This window comes from Beauveria bassiana (assembly GCF_000280675.1).
Source record: "Beauveria bassiana ARSEF 2860 unplaced genomic scaffold BBA_S00006, whole genome shotgun sequence".
In the NCBI taxonomy this organism is placed as follows: Eukaryota; Fungi; Ascomycota; class Sordariomycetes; order Hypocreales; family Cordycipitaceae; genus Beauveria; species Beauveria bassiana.
The window spans coordinates 1,184,615-1,203,225 of record NW_007930841.1 but is presented as its reverse complement, the minus strand read 5'-3'; the positions used below and the strand labels follow the sequence as shown (position 1 = coordinate 1,203,225).

The 18,611-nt window shown below is 51.8% G+C and overlaps 4 protein-coding genes across 4 annotated transcripts; 2 read left to right on the top strand and 2 right to left on the bottom strand.

The window, feature by feature from the left end:
- Positions 1-11,214: 11,214 nt before the first annotated feature.
- BBA_03136 (ARP2/3 complex 16 kDa subunit) lies at positions 11,215-12,074 on the top strand (the record flags this gene model as incomplete). Its single annotated transcript, XM_008598233.1, has 3 exons — positions 11,215-11,469; positions 11,653-11,780; positions 11,861-12,074. The coding sequence occupies 3 exons, from the start codon at positions 11,215-11,217 to the stop codon at positions 12,072-12,074; spliced, it is 597 nt and encodes a 198-aa protein (XP_008596455.1).
- Positions 12,075-12,260: 186 nt separating this feature from the next.
- Positions 12,261-13,409, bottom strand: BBA_03135 (methyltransferase domain-containing protein; the record flags this gene model as incomplete). The annotated part of the gene is made up of 2 exons (XM_008598232.1): positions 12,261-13,082; positions 13,152-13,409. The coding sequence occupies 2 exons, from the start codon at positions 13,407-13,409 to the stop codon at positions 12,261-12,263; spliced, it is 1,080 nt and encodes a 359-aa protein (XP_008596454.1).
- Positions 13,410-14,087: 678 nt separating this feature from the next.
- BBA_03134 (alpha-adaptin C) lies at positions 14,088-17,164 on the top strand (the record flags this gene model as incomplete). The annotated part of the gene is made up of 4 exons (XM_008598231.1): positions 14,088-14,584; positions 14,638-14,972; positions 15,022-16,949; positions 17,000-17,164. The coding sequence occupies 4 exons, from the start codon at positions 14,088-14,090 to the stop codon at positions 17,162-17,164; spliced, it is 2,925 nt and encodes a 974-aa protein (XP_008596453.1).
- Positions 17,165-17,455: 291 nt separating this feature from the next.
- On the bottom strand, positions 17,456-18,422 carry BBA_03133 (YggS family pyridoxal phosphate enzyme; the record flags this gene model as incomplete). Its single annotated transcript, XM_008598230.1, has 2 exons — positions 17,456-18,136; positions 18,312-18,422. The coding sequence occupies 2 exons, from the start codon at positions 18,420-18,422 to the stop codon at positions 17,456-17,458; spliced, it is 792 nt and encodes a 263-aa protein (XP_008596452.1).
- Positions 18,423-18,611: the final 189 nt, after the last annotated feature.

Genomic DNA, 18,611 nt, shown 5'->3' with positions numbered 1-18,611 from the left:
ACGCACTGAAAGCTTTATTTTTTTTTGTAACACGGTTCTTCTTCAGACCGACGACTTTACAGAAGCATGCATCATGAGCATCAGTCTCTTATGCTGTTTGACTGGGACAAGTTAAAACAATCGACATTGGCGCACTGAGACTTGTCAAGCCCGCACGCAGTCTTGTAGTACCAGATCGGTCACGGCTAAGAATAGTATGGGCGTCAAGTACCACATCTGAGTACCTTGTTCTGTGTGAAACGGCATCTCGTCAGAATACACCAAATCAGTCTTGGAAAATTCATTTTTTAAAAGCTTTGGCCACCTCGAACATGTCATCTACTTAGTACCGGATCAAAGTGACGGGTCTCAGAATTTTATACCTTTGCCGCATTCCGGGGTTACCTTTTCTCGCTTCCGAATGTTGAGAGTAGTCTAGTTAGTGGCGCGACTGTTTGCCTGGTGGTACCACTCCCTTTCTGGCAAGGTTACCCACCCTATTTTTTTCAGCTCATGTCGGGGAATGCCATCTTTAGCGCCATCGTGAAGGCTTCGTCTTTTCCATCCCGAACTAGGGCAGAAAGTTGAGCTTGGTCATGTTCAAAGAGGAGAGAACATGATTGCAGAGAAAAGAGAGGGTTAAAAAAAAAAAGAAAAGAAAGGAAAAGAAAAGAAAATCGGCGGCCTCTGCCGCGTGGCTTGTCTGACACGGCAGCCACTTCCGGCTACTCTATTGTATGATTGGTCTAGTCTGGTGAATAATCAATAAATAGGTCTTTCTATCAAAAGAATGCAGCTATCAATACCTCTCTGAATTATTTGATTCCCAAATTCGCTTCGTATCCTCCAGTGGAGAGAAGAGACATCCGAGTGTATTCTCTTTTTTTTTTCTTCTATTCCCTCTCGTCTCTCTCTCCCTTGGCTACACCCCCCCGCCCCTCCCCCGCCTTCACGCCACCTCCCTGCTTTTTGCTCGCCGTCCGTCTTTCTCTTCTTCCACTTTGTTTCCTCGTTCCATATTCAGCCCTCGCTCGTTCTGCGAGTGGGCGTTTAGTCTTTTGGATCTGCCAAAGGGGACGTGTTGCACGGAGGTTACCCGTAGCCGTTTTCTCCCCGTCAGTGTTCAATTTCCTCCCTGTATTTTTGCTTTTTTTTTTCCTTCTTTTTGTTCGCTCCAGCCGGGGTTGACTGACTTGATCTTACGACTTGCATTTCTGATTGGAGCAAAAAGCAAATCAAAAATAAATAAATAAATATCACCTGTCGTGACGTCCCGGCATGTCGGTAACACCCGTGCATGAGCCAATCTCTTGTCTCCAGACGCCTAGACACAATGGGTCATGCAACTGATCGAGTCTAGCACAAATCGCATCTCGTCCCCGGGATCCGTGCCGCCTAACTTAATACATACATACTGTACTAACCTTGGTCCGCAAGCGGGTTCCCTACTCACAGGCACCGCGCGCCAACTGCATCGTGCATGACGGAAAAAATAAACATCTTTTCTGCAGGGTGGCCAGGAACTCGCAGCGATCCCGCGTATGCGCATCTTAGACTTGCTGTTGCTCGCCCGTCTGTCTGGCAATGTACAGTATTATCAAGTGACATTGTGTCTTTGCTTTTACCGCAGTGACACAGGACTGGCTGGCTTCAACGTGTAATAATCATCCATATCGGGAACTGGAGGCGCCACAGCGTCGTTGCCAAGCATCGCCACGCGAGCGAACCCTTCTGTGTTTCCCCATGTCATGGTCCGTGAGATATTATTCACTCGAGGCATCTGACAGCACTTCTGGAGACGACAAACAATTCGTGATATGCAATGGGGTTAATTCATGTCTAAATGCGATGGTCTATCTGATGTGCAAAAGGAAAAACAATTGAAACCAAAAAAAAAAAATTCTCGCAAACCAAGAGTTCTTGCACTCTGCTTCCCGTCTAGATGTTCTGTGTGCCAATGGGGTAAAAGTACAAATAGGAAAACAACAAAATAGTACAAGACGGCAGTTCGTCCTCTCTTACCTTCGACGGCGCAAAGTGGTTTTGGCCACTGGCGCGTCGATGGTTGATCATGAACAAGAATCAATGCCATCCAAAAGCTGTTGCCGGAAAAGCACAAGACATGATCCAGATTCATGGTCAAAAGACCTGCAGACATATTGCGCTTGTCCCCAAACTTGGTCCAAGACCCTTGAGATCGCGTTCCGAAAACAAGTGAGAAAAGTAAAACAGTAAACCATTGGCGGCCGTTTTCGATAACCTGATGGCCCCTTCCATTCATCACTCACACCGCGACCCGCCCGAGAGAAGGTGGGGAAAGTGTGCCCATTCCAAGACATGTCGCGAGCATGTCGCATTCCATCGTATGCCCTGGGTCGCGGGTAGTTGGCGTCTTGTCTTGCCCTGTCGCGAAAAGATGACAGTTGGCGAGGGCAACTTTGCGGGTGATGAGAGAAATGTGTCGGCCCGGTATCCCAAAGACCCTCGCAGACGAGGCGAATTGAGAAAGAAAAAAAAGTAACAAATTCTTGGTCCAAATCCGTCTATGGTCAAACGTCGCACGCGCTCATTTCGGTAGTGTCAAGTAAAAAGCAAACTCCCCAGAACATGTCCTGATGCTAGTAAGCAAGGACTGGCAGCGAGCCTGTAGTGTATTGTCGACAAGAAGAAAAACAAAAGCGAAACGAAGTAGTGGTATCGCTGGAAAAAAAAAAGGTGTAAAAGACGGGTGGTGGTAGAGACGGAAAGTCAACAGACGTTGCCAGGGGTAGTGGATCTGAAGGCGAGGTCGTGCGACACGACACGCGATGCTGTTTCGCTCGCCTGCATCTGAGCCATCTGAGCCCAGGCCGACTTAATTCCTTGAGGCAGGCTGTGCCTTGGGCTGGGACGCGGGCTTGGGCTTGGGCGGCACTGGCCTGGGCTTTGGCAGATTGGTGGTATCGTAGCCTCCACGGCCCATGTTGACCAACTCGCAGCTGTCGTGAATCATTTTGGTGGTTTGATGAAAGACGGTTGTGGGAGGATAGAGAGTGAGTGTGTGTGAATTGAATTGGTCTTTGATAGACGAAAGTGTGATGTTGCTGAGGATGATGTTAGCAAATTGTTTCTACTTGATGGAAGACGACGCTTCTTTAATAGTCAAAGCAGACGGCAGCACGACGACGACAGTGACGTATTGTTTGGTCAAACGTCACTGTTCCGTTGAGTGAAGTCAACGCGATGGGGAAAGCAAAGGCAAACTCATATGATTCACTCACCTCGACTGAGTGTGACGGATTTCCAGAAGCCGTTCAGGTAGCACCGGAGAGAATGATGGCTAATGCGGGAGAGAGCCGGGAAGAGAGCCGAACAACGGCCAGAATAGCAATGTTGCCAATAATATTGGACAGAATTGGTGTCGGGGCGGGTGCTGAGCAAGTCGTCAATTGCGAGGCGGGAGTCAATTCGGCACCGGCGCGTTGATTCGGGCAACACGAGACGAATGGTTCACTGTTTCTGGGGAAGGTGAAAGTCGGCGACTGGCAGTTCGCTTTGATGGCGGTAGTGTACTGAATACGACTTTGCGGAGCGAAAGGTGACCCGAGCAATGACAGGTGCTATTATTGAAGCGGATGTTCAGAGCTGCGTATGGCAAACAATACTTCCGAGCTGACGAGGCAGGCGATGCGCTGGTGAATCTGGGTCGGCGCTGGATGCGAATATTTCGGTGAGGCGTGAATAGGCGAACGAGAAGCTGGGACAGTGGTCGCTTCGAGGTTGTAGGCGTGAATTGCACGGTTGGCAAGCAGATTAAAGGGGGTGTAAGTGGTTTGCGGTATGTATAGGTAAATGCCCAAAATCCAGACAGGCGGGCCGAGCAGACAATTGACAGTGAATCGCTGAAATCAAGTGAACGCGCTGGGTATTAGGGAAGCAGAAATAATACAAGAGTTGAATAGAGCAACACGAAGGAAAAGGCAAAGGAGTGACAGGAGGGAGACGTGAGCTTTTGTAAAGAATGAGAAGAAACAGAGTAAAAGAAAAAAAAAAAGAAAAAGAACAAGGTCTGGCTGCGCCAACAGTTGCGTGCCTCTGCTTGAGTTAAGGGGGGGGTGTGTGAGTAGACAGAGTCATACCAAGGCATTGGGCGTATGTGGTCCATCTTCTGGGCCTGACAAGCCCAAGGAAGGAAGTAAAGGGACAAAAGAAAACCAAAAGAAGGAAAACTGGTCTGTGCCGGGAACAATTTAAAAAAAAGAAATAAAACAAAATGAATAATGCGGCGCCCATTGTCCCCAGGTCAAAGCACTTTAAGCCCCCCCCCCCCCCCTGCCCTGCCCTGCCTGTCGTCCCTGAGTTTAAGCCGTATTGGGGGGGTGTGGGCAATTTCCCACTCATCGGGTCTCCTTCGAACAGGGGGATTGAATGAAAGGGGAACTTTGGGACCTGCTGAGTGGCCCGTCAGCCCATTGACCTGACTAGTCCCAGCCGTTGTACGTAGTATGTCCCTTCTTTGGGCGCGAGGAACAAGAAATACTGACCATGGACTTTGCTGGCGCCGGGACAAGTTTTGTGCCTGCCAATGAGGCTTGCGAAACAAACGCTGAGCTTTCATTGCTTCCCAGAGAAGGACCAAGGCGGTACCCTCACCCTTTCAACGTGATCAAGAGCGCCCGTCGTGATGATACCGGTGCCATTGACTTGTCGAAAAGCCTGGTCACCATGATGATGCTGGCTGGGCAGTTTCTGTACAAGTAATCTGTACAGACTGTACTCCGTACTCAGTATGCCATCACCAGGGGGCCCACGTCATCCTGTATGTAGCCCAAGAGTTTGGCGCTGCGGGTTCGTCGTGCCTGGCCGCCCAGGGTGCCGATCCGTCTTCCCACCTTTTCCACTGGGTCGGGTTCACTTTTCCCTTCTTGCTCTCGCGCAGCTCAACCAGGCAACCAGAGAAAGCGCTATTTCTCTTTTTTGCCACCAAAATGCACCCTAGACGGGAGGAGCCTGGTGGTGGTGCCTGGCTGGAGTCTGCCCGCTGGTGGGCATTTGCCGTTCCGCCTTCCCCGTCCGAGGCGTGCCCCCATCCTATCAGTAAAACTAACCCTTTCCGTCGCCCAAAGGGAGGGGCCAGCGGGCAATTCTATCCGGCCATCGCTTGCTTGCTTGAAGCAGGGCATGTTTTTGGTTGTCTTGGTTCACGCGATACATTGCTTGCCATGGCAATAAGACGAAAAAAGTCTGCGCTGTGCGCTTTGGCAAACAGACGTGGCGCCTGCGCTGTTCGCATCACGGGGCATGTGGCGTGACAGCTGTCTCGCGCTCACTGGCGACTTGCATGTCCTGGTCTTCCAATACAATTACTTTTGGAACTCATTCTGGCTGGCTGTTTGGCTTACGAGCACTAGTGGCCTGGCCAGCACACAGCCACAGCTTGCTCAAAAGTTGTCTTCATTGTCCAAGCAGGCTGCGATACCATAACCAAGTTGGAGCCGGATTGAATTGCACAGCCCTCCTTGCTCTGACCACAGTGCTGCGTTTGTATCTTCGGCACCAATTCAACAGGGACCTATTGTCGGGCGTTGGGCTGCATTGTTCCGCAAAGGTTGACGTGCCGAATAGGAAGCCTATTTGTCGCCAAAGCAAGGCCCAATCCAGCATGCCAAGTGTTGTAAGCTGGACAGGCGTATGAATAACATGACCAGCGATGCCGTGGCTGACGCTGGGTATGCCGCGTTGTAGACGCAACGCTGTTGGGGGCTGCGCCAGCGCAAATGTCATTGGGCCTCCAGCCTTATGCACTCGTACGCCTCCAGACCATCTTGTCCAGGGTTGCGTTTGCAAATCCAATTGTGTGCAACTCCGCCTACCAGTGCGCATCCTCAGCGTATGATTCGCAGATGCCGCAAAGAATACGTGGCAGAGCGCGCTTGCACAAACAATGGAAGCCGTGGCCCGGGTACGGATACAAGTCACATGGTTCGGTTCACTGGGCGACACTTGCCAGTTGTGTTCTCGAGCTCTAACCTAGGCTGCAGGAACCGCGTCATGCTTGGGCGCCGAGATGCATAGGCACGCAAGCCAGTTTTATGTAAGTGACGCAATGACTTGCTTGTTGCAGCCAGAAGAAGCAAGCTTCGGCCCTTGCAGCCTTTTGGGGTTGCCCTTTGCGAACAAACAACGCAGGCTTGTCATGCACTTTTGACAAGCCTAGTCCCGAATCTCGTCTATGCAAATCAAGTTGGATATTGTATGCAGAGAGGCATCATCGAATTGCATTGCCAACGAAACAAATACGGTCGAGCCGATGCTTCATGAATGGATTTTCAGTCGGCATTTGTCACAGATGACTAGCATAGTGATGGTAATACATGGTTGGTATTCGATCGCGGGGTTAGTTTAGCCGTACGTATAGTTACAAGCTGCAGCCGATGAGACAGCGCCTAAGCTTTTGTACTACGTTCGAGATGACTTGTCATGTTGCTCCCAGATGCAGACAATCCTGGAGCTGCAGGCGTGGGTGGTCATTTATTTGATCGAGAAACTGGCATATGCATGTAACCAGAAAAATTGGACAAAACGTCTTAATCATCGAGCAACGAGCCTTTGCCTGGATTCCATCGTTTTATGACCATGCTAAATCTGCTAGCTGTCTGTTACGCAGGTACTAAATGTTGTGCGCGCAATGGCTTGCTCTCTCAACCGCGTGTGCTGTGTCACCCAACGAGGGATCATGCATGCACAAAAGCTGCTAACTGAACTGCATCCATCCAGCGCACCGACTCGATCCCTACAGGTGCTGCTTAGCATTCATGTGACCATTAAGCCTGCTCATAGAATTCTCATTTAAATAAAACACTTCTAATGGGACAGACTACCCAGAAAGGCTCTCATTGTTTTCTTGTCTTGGTAATCTCGCAGTTTCGTTTCGCACTGGAACCTCGGATTGGCCGTCTAGCCTCTAGCTCTAGTTAGGGCAAGCGAAACACGTCCTAAACGGCAGCTGCGACGCACCGATTCAGGTTGAGCCGCTGCAATGCACGACATCAGACGCCAAATGGCATGCTGCAACGGCGCTCGCAAAAGGCCACTGAAAAGCCACGTGCAGGAGCCCATCCTTGCAAGGGCCTCTCACGGCTACAGCCGAACTTGGTCGTGCGCTGCAGGCAGGCAGGAAGGGCAGGGCAGGGCAGGGCACTATACTTGCCCCGTCCGCACGCACGCACAACAACAAAGCTCATGATTCTGCATGGCCGATGCAGCAGATTGAGCGTCATGCCTTTCGTCTGACCTAGAAATTGTTCAAACGGATAGTTTGATTAGCAGCGGCTAGTCTGGCCAAGCGTCCACGACAATATTCGGTCCCTCCTCCCCTCTCCTCCAGGCGAGATGGAATCCTTCTAGAAAACCCACACGTCCCACAGCCATTTGTCAACCCGGCTTCATTGACCGGCCGCGCAACAGGGCTGTTATTGCAGCCCTGGAAATGGGCTATATTATTCGTAAGGCCTTGCTCATATTGTCAAGACCGAGAAGTGAGCAACACCAGCGACATTGTCAAAGCTTACACACTAACTAAATAGCGTCAGAATGCTGCCCTGACAAGCCTCGACTAGCGTACGGAATACTAGTAGGGGTGTACCGAGTAGTAAGATGACTGATAACTTGGCAGTACGCATTACAGTCAATACGGAATCGTGGGCACCGAGTCCACGATGCAGCGTTCAGTAAAGGGGCATTGGACTCTGCGGCCGAGCACATGCTTTGGGATGAACCAAACTCGTTGCTTCTGGATCCGAAGCTTGGCATTGAACGATCAATTGAGAAATGCACAATCACATCGTTCGACTGAATAGTTACGGATACAACAACAGCCAACAGCAAGCTTTCAGAGGGCGGCAAGGCGGGTACAAAGCCCAGTCAGTGGATACGACTGCAATGTCCAGTCCGGTTTCCGTTCCTGAGTTAAGCCCTTTTGGGCAGGACTCCCCCAGCTCCAAATTGCACTTGAAACACTCGTCTCTGCCAGTAAGACCCTTCTCGGTTGTCTGATACCGACGCAGTGGTCAAGCGAGGTTGCGAGTCAAACAAATGCGCGACAGCTTCTTGTACGGGTACGCGAGCACCAAGTTGCCATATGTTGAGGCCTATTGTCATCAGCAAATCAACAGACTGATTTTCATACGAGATCCATTCCGACTCGTGTTTGTTCAATCAGTGATCACCCCGTCAATCTGTCTAAACGGTGACGCTCAGACTTGGCGGCCCTTCCCGGGGGCCACGGTCCGCGCCACATCATACATGTGAACGGCCTCGGTAAAAGATTCCAACGGCGGCCCAAGACCAAAAAGCAGAGTCAGCTTTTTTCGTCTCGGTTTGCTTGGCCCGTGGCGTTGTAATTGCAACGGTCGCACAATCAACACAGACGGCCATGGCAGCGCACAATGATCTGGATCAACCCAAGTTCCTTATTGCACCCGACAATGGTTTTCTCGACGATCATCTCATGCATGACGCACACTCGATTGCGCGGAGCAATACGCTATAAATGTAAAATGCGTCTATTTTGACTCACGACGGTCATTGTGCGCGGCCAAGATGCATGTCGTATTAATCGCGAGGGAGTAGGTATGTGCTGACTCGGTACTCCGTACTCAAGTCAGAAAAATTCATCGCTAACCCTTTGAGATTTGCGCACACATTGCGACGGCTATACCGGCTTGTCCCAGCTTCATACTTGAACAAACAGTCTGTGCCATGACCGGGGGGCGGTACAAGTTGCGATCTGGGCCACTATGGCGGATTATTCACACTGGACCCAGTAGATATTCATACCGAAAACTGTAAGGATCCCGCTCGATCGTGCATACTAGTTACAACGACGAGCAGTCCGGCCAAGTTTGTTGAAAACTTGTTGTTCGGGAAGCGCACAAGCAAGTCAGTTTGCCTTGTTTTCCCTGGCCAGCACCGCAGCAAAACCCAAAGATGGCATTGGGCATTGAGACTTGGGCTCGTTTGAACACTTTGTTTCGTCCCACTTGTTGCCTCGATTGAATGCTGTCTTTGCCGGCAGTCTTTGCTTTTTTTCTTCTTTTTTTTTCCCTTGTTTCCTGTTGAACAAGGAAGCCCGGCTGGCATCACCGTGATCAATCTACTGGAAGCCGCCCATTGTTCAGGCACCCAAGCGGAATCACTTCTGGGCAAGACGGCAGGCCCTCGGACCAGTCTGCCAAAATGTCTTATTAAACTTGGACCATCCAAAAAGAAAAAAAAAAAAAAACAATGCGACTACACGAAGCTTTTCCAAGCCCGCGGAAGCCAGCCGCCTCTCCACTCGGTCCGTACCCCAGGTCGCAGCAATTTTAGCAAGAGAAAAATTTTCTTTCCAGGACCAACCTATTACGGCTGCAGGGGGCGTGTCTTTTTTCGTTTTCCTTTTTTTTTTCTTTTTTCCTTTCTTTTTTTTTTACCCTCCTCCACCTACATCCCTGGCGCTGCTGCGAACACCCTTTTGTGGAACTGCTGCAAGGTACCAGAATCAAAAAGCCGGGGTGCATAAGGGTTGGTCTTTTCCTTCTGGAAAAAGGGGAGCCTTCCATGCTAAGTACCTTGGCTTGCTGCTAGGGCTTGGCCTTGTCCCACTGGCGCGGGTTTGTTGGCTGTCGGCCGTTCTGCAACAAGAGGAAATTTCAAAGTTGCAGGACCATGACGACAGTTGGGTTGGGAATATAATTTGGGTGAAACCAAGGCATTGAAGTGTCGAATGCCGCAGGCTTAGCAAAAGCTTAAGCAGCATGACAAGCCGGTGACAGAAATACGAAAGGTTGTTTTGAATGCTAAGGAGCCAACAATGGCGTGGTGACTGTTGAGCCATTCTGCGGGCTCGATCCGTCAGCAACAATGCTTTCATCTCAGGCTGCTATAGGTTGTCGGGGTCTGCTATCAACGCTGCCCTTGTTATGCTGACTGCGCCTCCATGTAAGAACTTTAATATCTTCAGGCGATTCCGAAATGCCTTTACTGGCTGTCACGCCTGCAGTGGGGATCCTATATCCGGGAACTTTGGCGGCCTCTCCGGGCCGTTGCTCGTGCGGGTACTGCCAATGATTATAGTTGACACTTATTCAACGGGAAATGGAGTTTATGGAGCAGGCTTGAAAAAAAGAGGGAAAAGAAATAGCGTATACTGTATAGTCCTTGACAAGGCTTGGTGCTGTGACAGTGGGCCGCCCTTGGTTGCTGCGCTCGGACGAGTCAACCAGTTGGCTGCTCCAATTCGAGCAGGGTATGCGGCCAACACCAAAGCTTCTTGCTCTGACTAGTTGCTGGTTGTCATTGGTCTCGGATCGTTGATCTATTGGTCGACCGGGTGTATATGTTTCTCAGACGATCAGAGCGATCATGTCATGGTAATCAGCCAATTTAACGATTCAAGGGTCATGCAATGATTGAGATGTATCCTGTTCTACGCTATGCACATGCTGATGCTCGCATATATGCAGCCCAAATTACCGTTTTACGTTTAAATGAGTAAATGATGCGCTTCTTTATCGACCGTTGGCTTTTTTTGGCTCTCGGGTAGGAGTTGGGAGAAAAGTCCGCATGCACGTATTTGCTGTCAGTACTTGGGTCAGCAGGGAAAAATTACTCTGTAACTCCTAATTTCCAGTAGTTGAGTAATTGCGGCTTGTGCTGTGTCTTTTTGACGGTTTACTCAGGCCGCGTAGGCACTTCGTGTCCATAATCGGATCATTCCGCGTTTTTCACACCACTCATTCATCAGGGTTGTATGTCAATACAAGACTGTTCCTGTGAGTAGATATCCGGAGCGCCAGCTTTGATGCAACAATAATCATCCCTCAGAATTAAATAACCATATTTACAATGAAAAACTCAACACTGCAGACATGGAATACAGCGCGTCTAAGTCCTCAGTGCTCTTCGAAGCTCGCTTCGCCCCACCGCGACCTGCGCCAGCCACTCAGCCTTTGCCGCCCGACAGCGAACCCCGCCAAACTGGTGACGCAGCCAAGATCAAGCTTCACCACAACTCTCGCCATTATCCATCCATCGCCATTGACACCACGCATCCAGCACTGATCCGAACCGGCCGGCACCTCAACTAAGCACAACACTCCTCGAAAGAGTCCTCACTCACACGGCAGCCCTTCTCTCTCGCCCCTCCCCGCCCCCTCCACCCTTCTCGACCCTCTCTTCTGCTTCAACCTCCGCTTCCGGGCCCTTCCACAAGCCATGTCCATCATCCAGCAGCACACGAGCGCCTCGCTCAGCGATGCCTGGCGCACAATCAACATTGACGCCCTGACCGAGGACTCGAGCGTCAACTTTGACACCTCGACCCTGCACCCGCCGCAGCCCGAAATCACAGAGGCCGACGTGCGCGGGCTGTCGGGCCAGGTCAGGCAGCTGCTGCGCGGCGGCGATGCCGAGGGAGCTCTCCGCGGGTGCCTCGAGACGCCGGTATATAATGGGACGGATGCAGCCAAGGTTAGTGCGACGGAGCGCAATCCGGAAACGAAGAAGAGATGCGTGCGCGAGACAGCAGCTCGAGATGCCCCCCCCCCAACGCCCCTTTTGCCCTCGCGTGCCTACTACGACCCGTTTTGTTGAAATTGTGGCATGAGCACTCGTCAATAGCTAGACTGACTTCTTTTTTTTTCCTCCCCACAGGATGCCCATCTACAAACAATCACCGAAGTCTTGCAGTCCATCAAGGCCAGCGACATGACGCCGCTGCTGAAGCGCATCTACGAGTCTCCCGGCGGTAGCGAATGCCTCGACGTTCTCATGAAGTACATGTATGATTGCCCTAATGCGGCACTGCCCTGCGTTTCCAAAAAAAAAAAAAGTTTTGATCTAACATCACACCGCGTCACAGCTACAAGGGAATGGCGACATCGAACGCCGGACGCGGGGCGAAGGTCACACCTCAGCCCACCGGCGGTTTCAGCCAGTTCGGCGCCCGTCCCGGCGCGTCCAATGAGCCGGCCTCGGCCGGCATGAGCGTCATGCTTAGCTGGCACGAGAAGCTCGTCGAAGTGGCTGGTCTAGGATGCATCGGTAGAACAATGACCGATTGGCGCCGAGTATAACGACAACACTGGATTGGGAGAGGTTTGGCAACTTTGCAATTTACAAAGCCTATTCAATGCATAGAATCAACAGAAGAACAAAAGTCCATGACTTTGATTTGAACAATTGCCGACGTGTGATGCTCCATTACAGTACATGACGCTGATTATTTCATATTATACGTGCATGTCTTGGAGCCTGTGAGCCTATTTTTGCTCCAATAGATCCTTCAGGCTGGTCTCGCCTGTTCCCCTGGCCAGAGGCTGAGGCTGGTTCTCGCCCTCTCGCCAGCCAATCATGAAGATGATTCTAAATGTGGCTGGGATCGACCCGTCCTCGTTGCCATGTAGTTCGCGATAGATGGCATCGTTGGCCAGCAGGACATCGCGCCTGATGGGGCCCATTTCTCGGCCCAAGATGGCATTGCTTTCGCCCATTGCTTGCAGGTCCTGCATGAGGGCAAACGTGTCTGGGTAGTCGACGATTATGTCGTCGACATCCACCGTCAGCATCTTGAATCCCGCCTTTTGCAGCAGACCGCCCACGTCCCTCACATCGGCTAGCGGAGAGACGTGCGGCGAAATACCTCCGCGACGCTCCAAGTCTGCGAGTTGGAGCGACGTGCGTAGCTCAAAGAGGCTGTCGCCTCCAAGCATTGCTCCAATGAATGGAGAATCTGGCTTCAGAACATTGTTGATCTGGGAGAGGATGCCAGGGAGATCGTTGATCCAATGCATGCTGAGCGAGCTGAGGACCAGATCAAACGACTCTGGCTCAAACGGTAGCGTCTCCTCATCTTCCAGCACACGGCGCTTGATGTTGAGCTTATTGTTGAAATCAAGGCCAGAGTCACGGTATAGAAGCGTCTCCGAGGAGTCGACCGCCGTGAGCTCCGTTATACGCGTCGACAGGGGCGCGGATTCGGGCTTGGAGGGATCGGGGTCTGGATTGTCTGCCGTGAGGGCGCGTGCAATGTTGCAGCTGTTTGCGCCGAGGTCGAGCACGTTGGTGAAGTGCCGATTGATATCCTTGAAAAGTCATGCATCAGCCAAAACCCAGTCGGAAACGAGGCGACACAACTCGGGTTCCAAGCATACCAGCAGTCTTTCTGCGACGCGCATGGCAACCTCATCCTTGAGGTAGTCTGCTTGTCGGCCTTGTTCCACATTGGCTCCTGCGCGCTCCTTCTGGAGCCATTTCGTCCTCCTGTTGAAGACTTGGAATCGCGGCGCGGCGGATGAAGCCACGGCGTAGGTTCGACGGCAGAGTTCTGGAGCGGGTGGCGTGGAATGATGGAGAGAAAGTCGAGGGAGCGCCCTCGCCGCGCTATTCAAGCTTTTCCTGCATGTCGACATGACATTATACTTTGGCAAGACTAGCCTGTACAATTCAGCTGCACGGACATGTAACAAGACGAATATCGAATGGTGATGGTACAATTCTCAATTCAAGTAGCCTTGTAGAAGCTTTCTAGAGTCGCGAAGGGTAAATACAGTGCATGACCCACTGTCCTGACAGGTACCTACGTACCTCCGGTCAGACAGCTCCGCCGCCGCCCACCGAGACCGCCAGCACCACTCTTCAACCTCTCCCCTCAATCGATTCTACAGCGCAGCCTGTTTGTCTTGACTCGCACTGAGACAGCCCGGCTTTTGTGGGCGCTGATACAACTGTACGCCCTTCTTCACTGGTGCGTGAGCTCTTTTCCCTGCCGAAAGAACTCACTGCCGGCATATCTTGGCACCGCCTCGTCACCATCGGCCCATCCTCGCTCCCCTCCTAAATCAAGCGCTAGGCAAAGCGGCCATCTCAGCGACCTTTCGATAGTTTACGGCTGTGCCTCCATGCCATTCTCGGAAGCCTATTATGCGACTTCTGTGACGACATAAAACGGACATTCGAACAGTGCACGAGCACGAAACCGCCCGCGACCTTTTCTGCGAGGCCCAGTCGAGCCGCTGATCTCGGAAAGGGGGCCCAACACGAGACGGACTCTTTGGATTGCGCTCACGACCACGGTACAAACGCCCAACATGTCGTCTTCGGGAGGTGGCTTCTTGGGCCGCTCGAGCAGCAGCACCGCCAACATGCGCGGCCTCGTCCAGTTCATTGCCGATTTGCGAAATGCCCGCGCCCGCGAGCTCGAGGAGAAGCGAATCAACAAGGAGCTCGCCAATATCCGACAAAAATTCAAGGATGGAAACCTCAGCGGCTACCACAAGAAGAAATACGTCTGCAAGCTCCTGTACATTTATATCCTGGGCTGGAATGTTGATTTTGGCCATCTCGAAGCTGTCAATCTCATTTCGGCGGGCAAGTACTCGGAGAAGCAGATTGGCTATCTGGCGGTTACGCTGTTCCTTCACGAAAAGCACGAGCTACTACACCTCGTCGTCAACAGTATTCGCAAGGATCTTTTGGATCACAATGAGCTTTTCAACTGCTTGGCTCTGCACGCAATTGCCAATGTTGGAGGCCGCGAAATGGGGGAGTCGCTAAGTGGTGACGTGCACCGGCTTCTGATCGCTCCGTAAGTGCCCTTCCCTACCTCTCAATCTGTGCTTTGACCAACATCCCCTCTAGTACGTCGAAATCCTTTGTCAAGAAGAAAGCAGCCCTTACTCTGTTGCGACTGTACCGAAAGAGTCCCGAAATCGTCAACCCACAGTGGGCTGATCGCCTGATACACTTGATGGACGACAATGACCTCGGTGTTGCTCTCTCTGTCACATCGCTGGTAATGACGGTTGCGCAGGACAGCCCGGATCTGTACAAGGGCGCCTACGCGAAAGCCGCTGCTCGACTCAAGCGCATCGTCATCAATGCTGAGTATACGGCCGATTATCTATACTACAAGGTCCCGTGCCCATGGCTTCAAGTAAAGCTTCTGAAGCTCCTTCAGTATTTTGCGCCCTCAGGTTTGTTAAGCATTACCGCTATCTTGTACCATTCCTAACCATATTTCAGATGATACCCATGTTCGCAATATGCTGCGAGAAGCCCTGCAAAAGATTCTAAGCCTGGCTACGGAAGGTAGCAAGAACGTGCAGCAAAATAATGCACAGAATGCTGTTTTATTTGAAGCAATCAACCTCATCATTCATCTCGACACCGAGCATGAGCTGATGGATCAGATTTCATCTCGGCTGGGCCGCTTCATTCAAAGCCGCGAAACTAATGTTCGCTACCTTGGCCTCGAAGCAATGACACACTTGGCCGCGCGCACACGAACGCTTTCTCCCATCAAGCAGCACCAAAATATTATTCTCGGGTCACTCAAAGACCGTGACATCAGCGTTCGGCGCAAGGGACTAGATCTCCTCTACAGCATGTGTGATTCTACGAATGCTAGAATCATTGTCGGCGAGCTTTTGCACCACCTTCAAAATGCCGACTACGCCATTCGTGAAGAAATGGTATTAAAGATTGCCATTTTGACGGAAAAGTACGCCACGGACGTTCAGTGGTACGTCGACATTTCCCTACGACTGATCGCCATGGCCGGTGATCATGTTAGCGACGAAGTATGGCAACGCGTCACGCAAATCGTCACCAACAATGAAGAACTCCAAATATATGCTGCTCAAAATGTCCTGCAGCACATCAAGTCTGATCATTGCCATGAGACGCTGGTCAAAATCGCAGCCTATATACTTGGCGAGTTCGGCCATCTAGTCGCAGACCAACCGCGGTGCAGCCCTATTGAGCAGTTCATGGCTTTGCAAAACAAGCTGTCCTCGACGTCATCTAGCACTCGTGCCATGATTCTGTCATGTTTCATCAAATTTGTCAACCTCTTCCCCGAAATCAAGCCACAGTTGGTCCGCGTTTTCCAGATTCACAGCCACACCTTGGACTCGGAAATGCAGCAAAGAGCCTGTGAATATCTCACCCTTGCGACACTTCCTACCGATGACTTGTTGAGAACAGTCTGTGACGAGATGCCTCCCTTTCCCGAAAGAGAATCGGCTCTTTTGTCACGTCTACACCAGAAGCACGCCAATACCAGCGATCGACGCACATGGGTTGTCGGAGGAAAGGATGCCAATACGGATGAGACCGAACTGAGCATGGCCAAACCTGGTCTCAAACGTTCTTTCAGCTCTGGAAATGCCCTCAACGGAACAACCGAAGTATCTTCGAGAGGAGCAAATGATTTGGCAGGCCTGAACATGAGTGGATCAGCAGAGCCGGCCAAAGTACAGAATTTGGCTAGTGCCGCACATTTGTCGCCCGGCTGGGAGAAGGGCTATGACCGTCTCATGCTTCGCTCAGAGGGTGTCTTGTACGAGGATGGCCAACTACAAGTAGGCGTTCGATCCGAATACCGTGGGCAAATGGCTTGCATTATTGCATACTTCAAGAATAAAAATCCTGGCGAAATATCGTCATTTACCACTACCTTGGACTTGGATCGAAGCGAAAAGGCCAATCTAACGTGGGATGTCAAAGACTCGCCGGACAGCAGCCTCGTTCATGGTGGCCAGTCGCAGCAGGTTATCATGTTTGAGGCGCAAAAAGCATTCACAAAGAGCCCGACAATCAGAATCAGTTATTTGGCTGGATCTCTACAGGCCATTACGCTCAAGCTTCCCATTGCTTTACATAAGTTTATGGATCCTGCAGAACTATCGGCAGAAGACTTTTTCAAGCGATGGAAGCAAATCAGCGCTGGTCCGAGAGAAGCACAGGGTATTTTTGGTGTAAAAGCCAAGGCCAAGAACAGGGAGATTACAGAGACGTTTGTCAGGAAATCCGTAGAGGGGTTCCGATGGCGTTTGCTTGATATGGTAGATCCCAACCCCAAAAACATTGTCGGTGCCAGTGTGCTCCATACGACACAAGGCGGAAAGTTTGGATGTCTCATGAGACTTGAGCCAAACTATGGAAGCCAAGTACGTCTTCAGCCCTGACCTCATGATTTTTTGCTAACGTTTGACCTCAGATGATTCGACTCACAATCCGCGCTACTGATGATTCGGTGCCCGCAATACTGCTCAAGCTCATGCAGGATTACTTGAGCATGGGTGTTTCCGCGGGGCCTGAGCTGCCCGAACCTCCCACGAGACAGGAAATCTCGGCTGCGTTTGGGAATGTTATGGTGGGATGAGTGGGAGCAAGGGTCGGCACCCGCGTGCCAAATGAAGAACAGTGCCGGGGCACAAATACGGAAGGCAGGCATTTATTTGTATATGCGCGTGGAGCAATCTGGCGTTTGGCGGGTTTTGATGGTAGTTTCGAGTTGACAAGTTTGAAAAAGCATAAGAAAAAAGCGTTGAGCTGCCTCATGTTGTTTGATGATGACGTGTTTGGTCCAGCACAGCAATGCGTGAGGACAACGATGATTGCGAAATGGTGACTTATTTACAGTGCAGAGAGTATGTGCAGCTAGAGTTGTTAATTATACACGGATCTGAGCATCCGCTTTATTCGGCCGCTGACCAAAAATGGTACTGCCGACGCGAACCTCGCCACTCCCCTCGGCGATGGCGCCCTCGAAATCCTCGCTCATGCCCATGCTCAGCTCCAGGCTCTCGGGCTCGACGCCGAGCGCCTCGGCAACGAGTCGTCGCTGCTCCTTGAGCGCTACAAAGTCTTCATTTCGGTTCTCCGGCGTAGTGGCCTTGCTGCGGGCAATGGCGCCAATGGTCATGAGGCCGAGGAGCTTGAGGCTGTCGCAGTGCTCGGCAATCTCCCTGCACAGGGCGACGGTCTCGTCGCCCGGCGCACAGCCCGACTTGGCGTCCTCGCCCGACGTGTTGACCTGGACGTGGACGCCGAGCGGTGGCACCGCGGGATCGGCGTCGCGAAGGACGGCGCGGGCGGCGTCGAGCAGGCGGGCCTTTTTCGGAGTGTCGACGCTGGAGACGCAAAAGAGGTTGGGAATGCGGGCGAGCGATTTGCAGTGGCTCGACTGCAGGCCGCCGATAAAGTGCCACTGGACGGTTCGGGGAAGCAGCTCGGCCTTTTGGCTCAGCTCCTGGGCATAGTTTTCGCCAAAGTGCGCGTGGTGCGCCGGCGCTTCGTGCAGGGCGAGAATGTCATTCGCGGGCTTGAGCTTGGAGACGGCCACAAGGCGGACCTGATCAAAAAGAATGAGCAATCGAGGGACAAGGCGCGGGAAGTGGAGGAAGGGGAGGGGGGGAATGAATGAGTGCGCAGGGTGTAAAGAAGCTTCTTCTTTTTTTTTTTTTTGCTTTCCTGTGCGGCAATGCAGGCTGCAGGCTGCGGGCAGGGGCTGGCTGGTCACTACGTACATTGCGGCCGGCGTTGAGGGCAGCGATGCGCTGCTGGACGGATGAGAGCTGTGACACGAGCGTCGCCGCTCTGGCGGGATCTATGCGCATTTCTTCAGTGTTTTCACTCATTTCTCATGAGGCATGATAGAGATGAGGGTCGAGCAGGTCCACGATGAGTATGGTTAAAGAAGTAAGTAGGGAGAAGAAGAAAGAAGAAAAAAAATGTGCAAAGGGCGCAAGAATTACAAAATGGCCACCAGCCCAGCGTGGGTCGTTTGCATCGAGTCATCCATTTTTTGGCGGTGCGCTCGTCGCCCG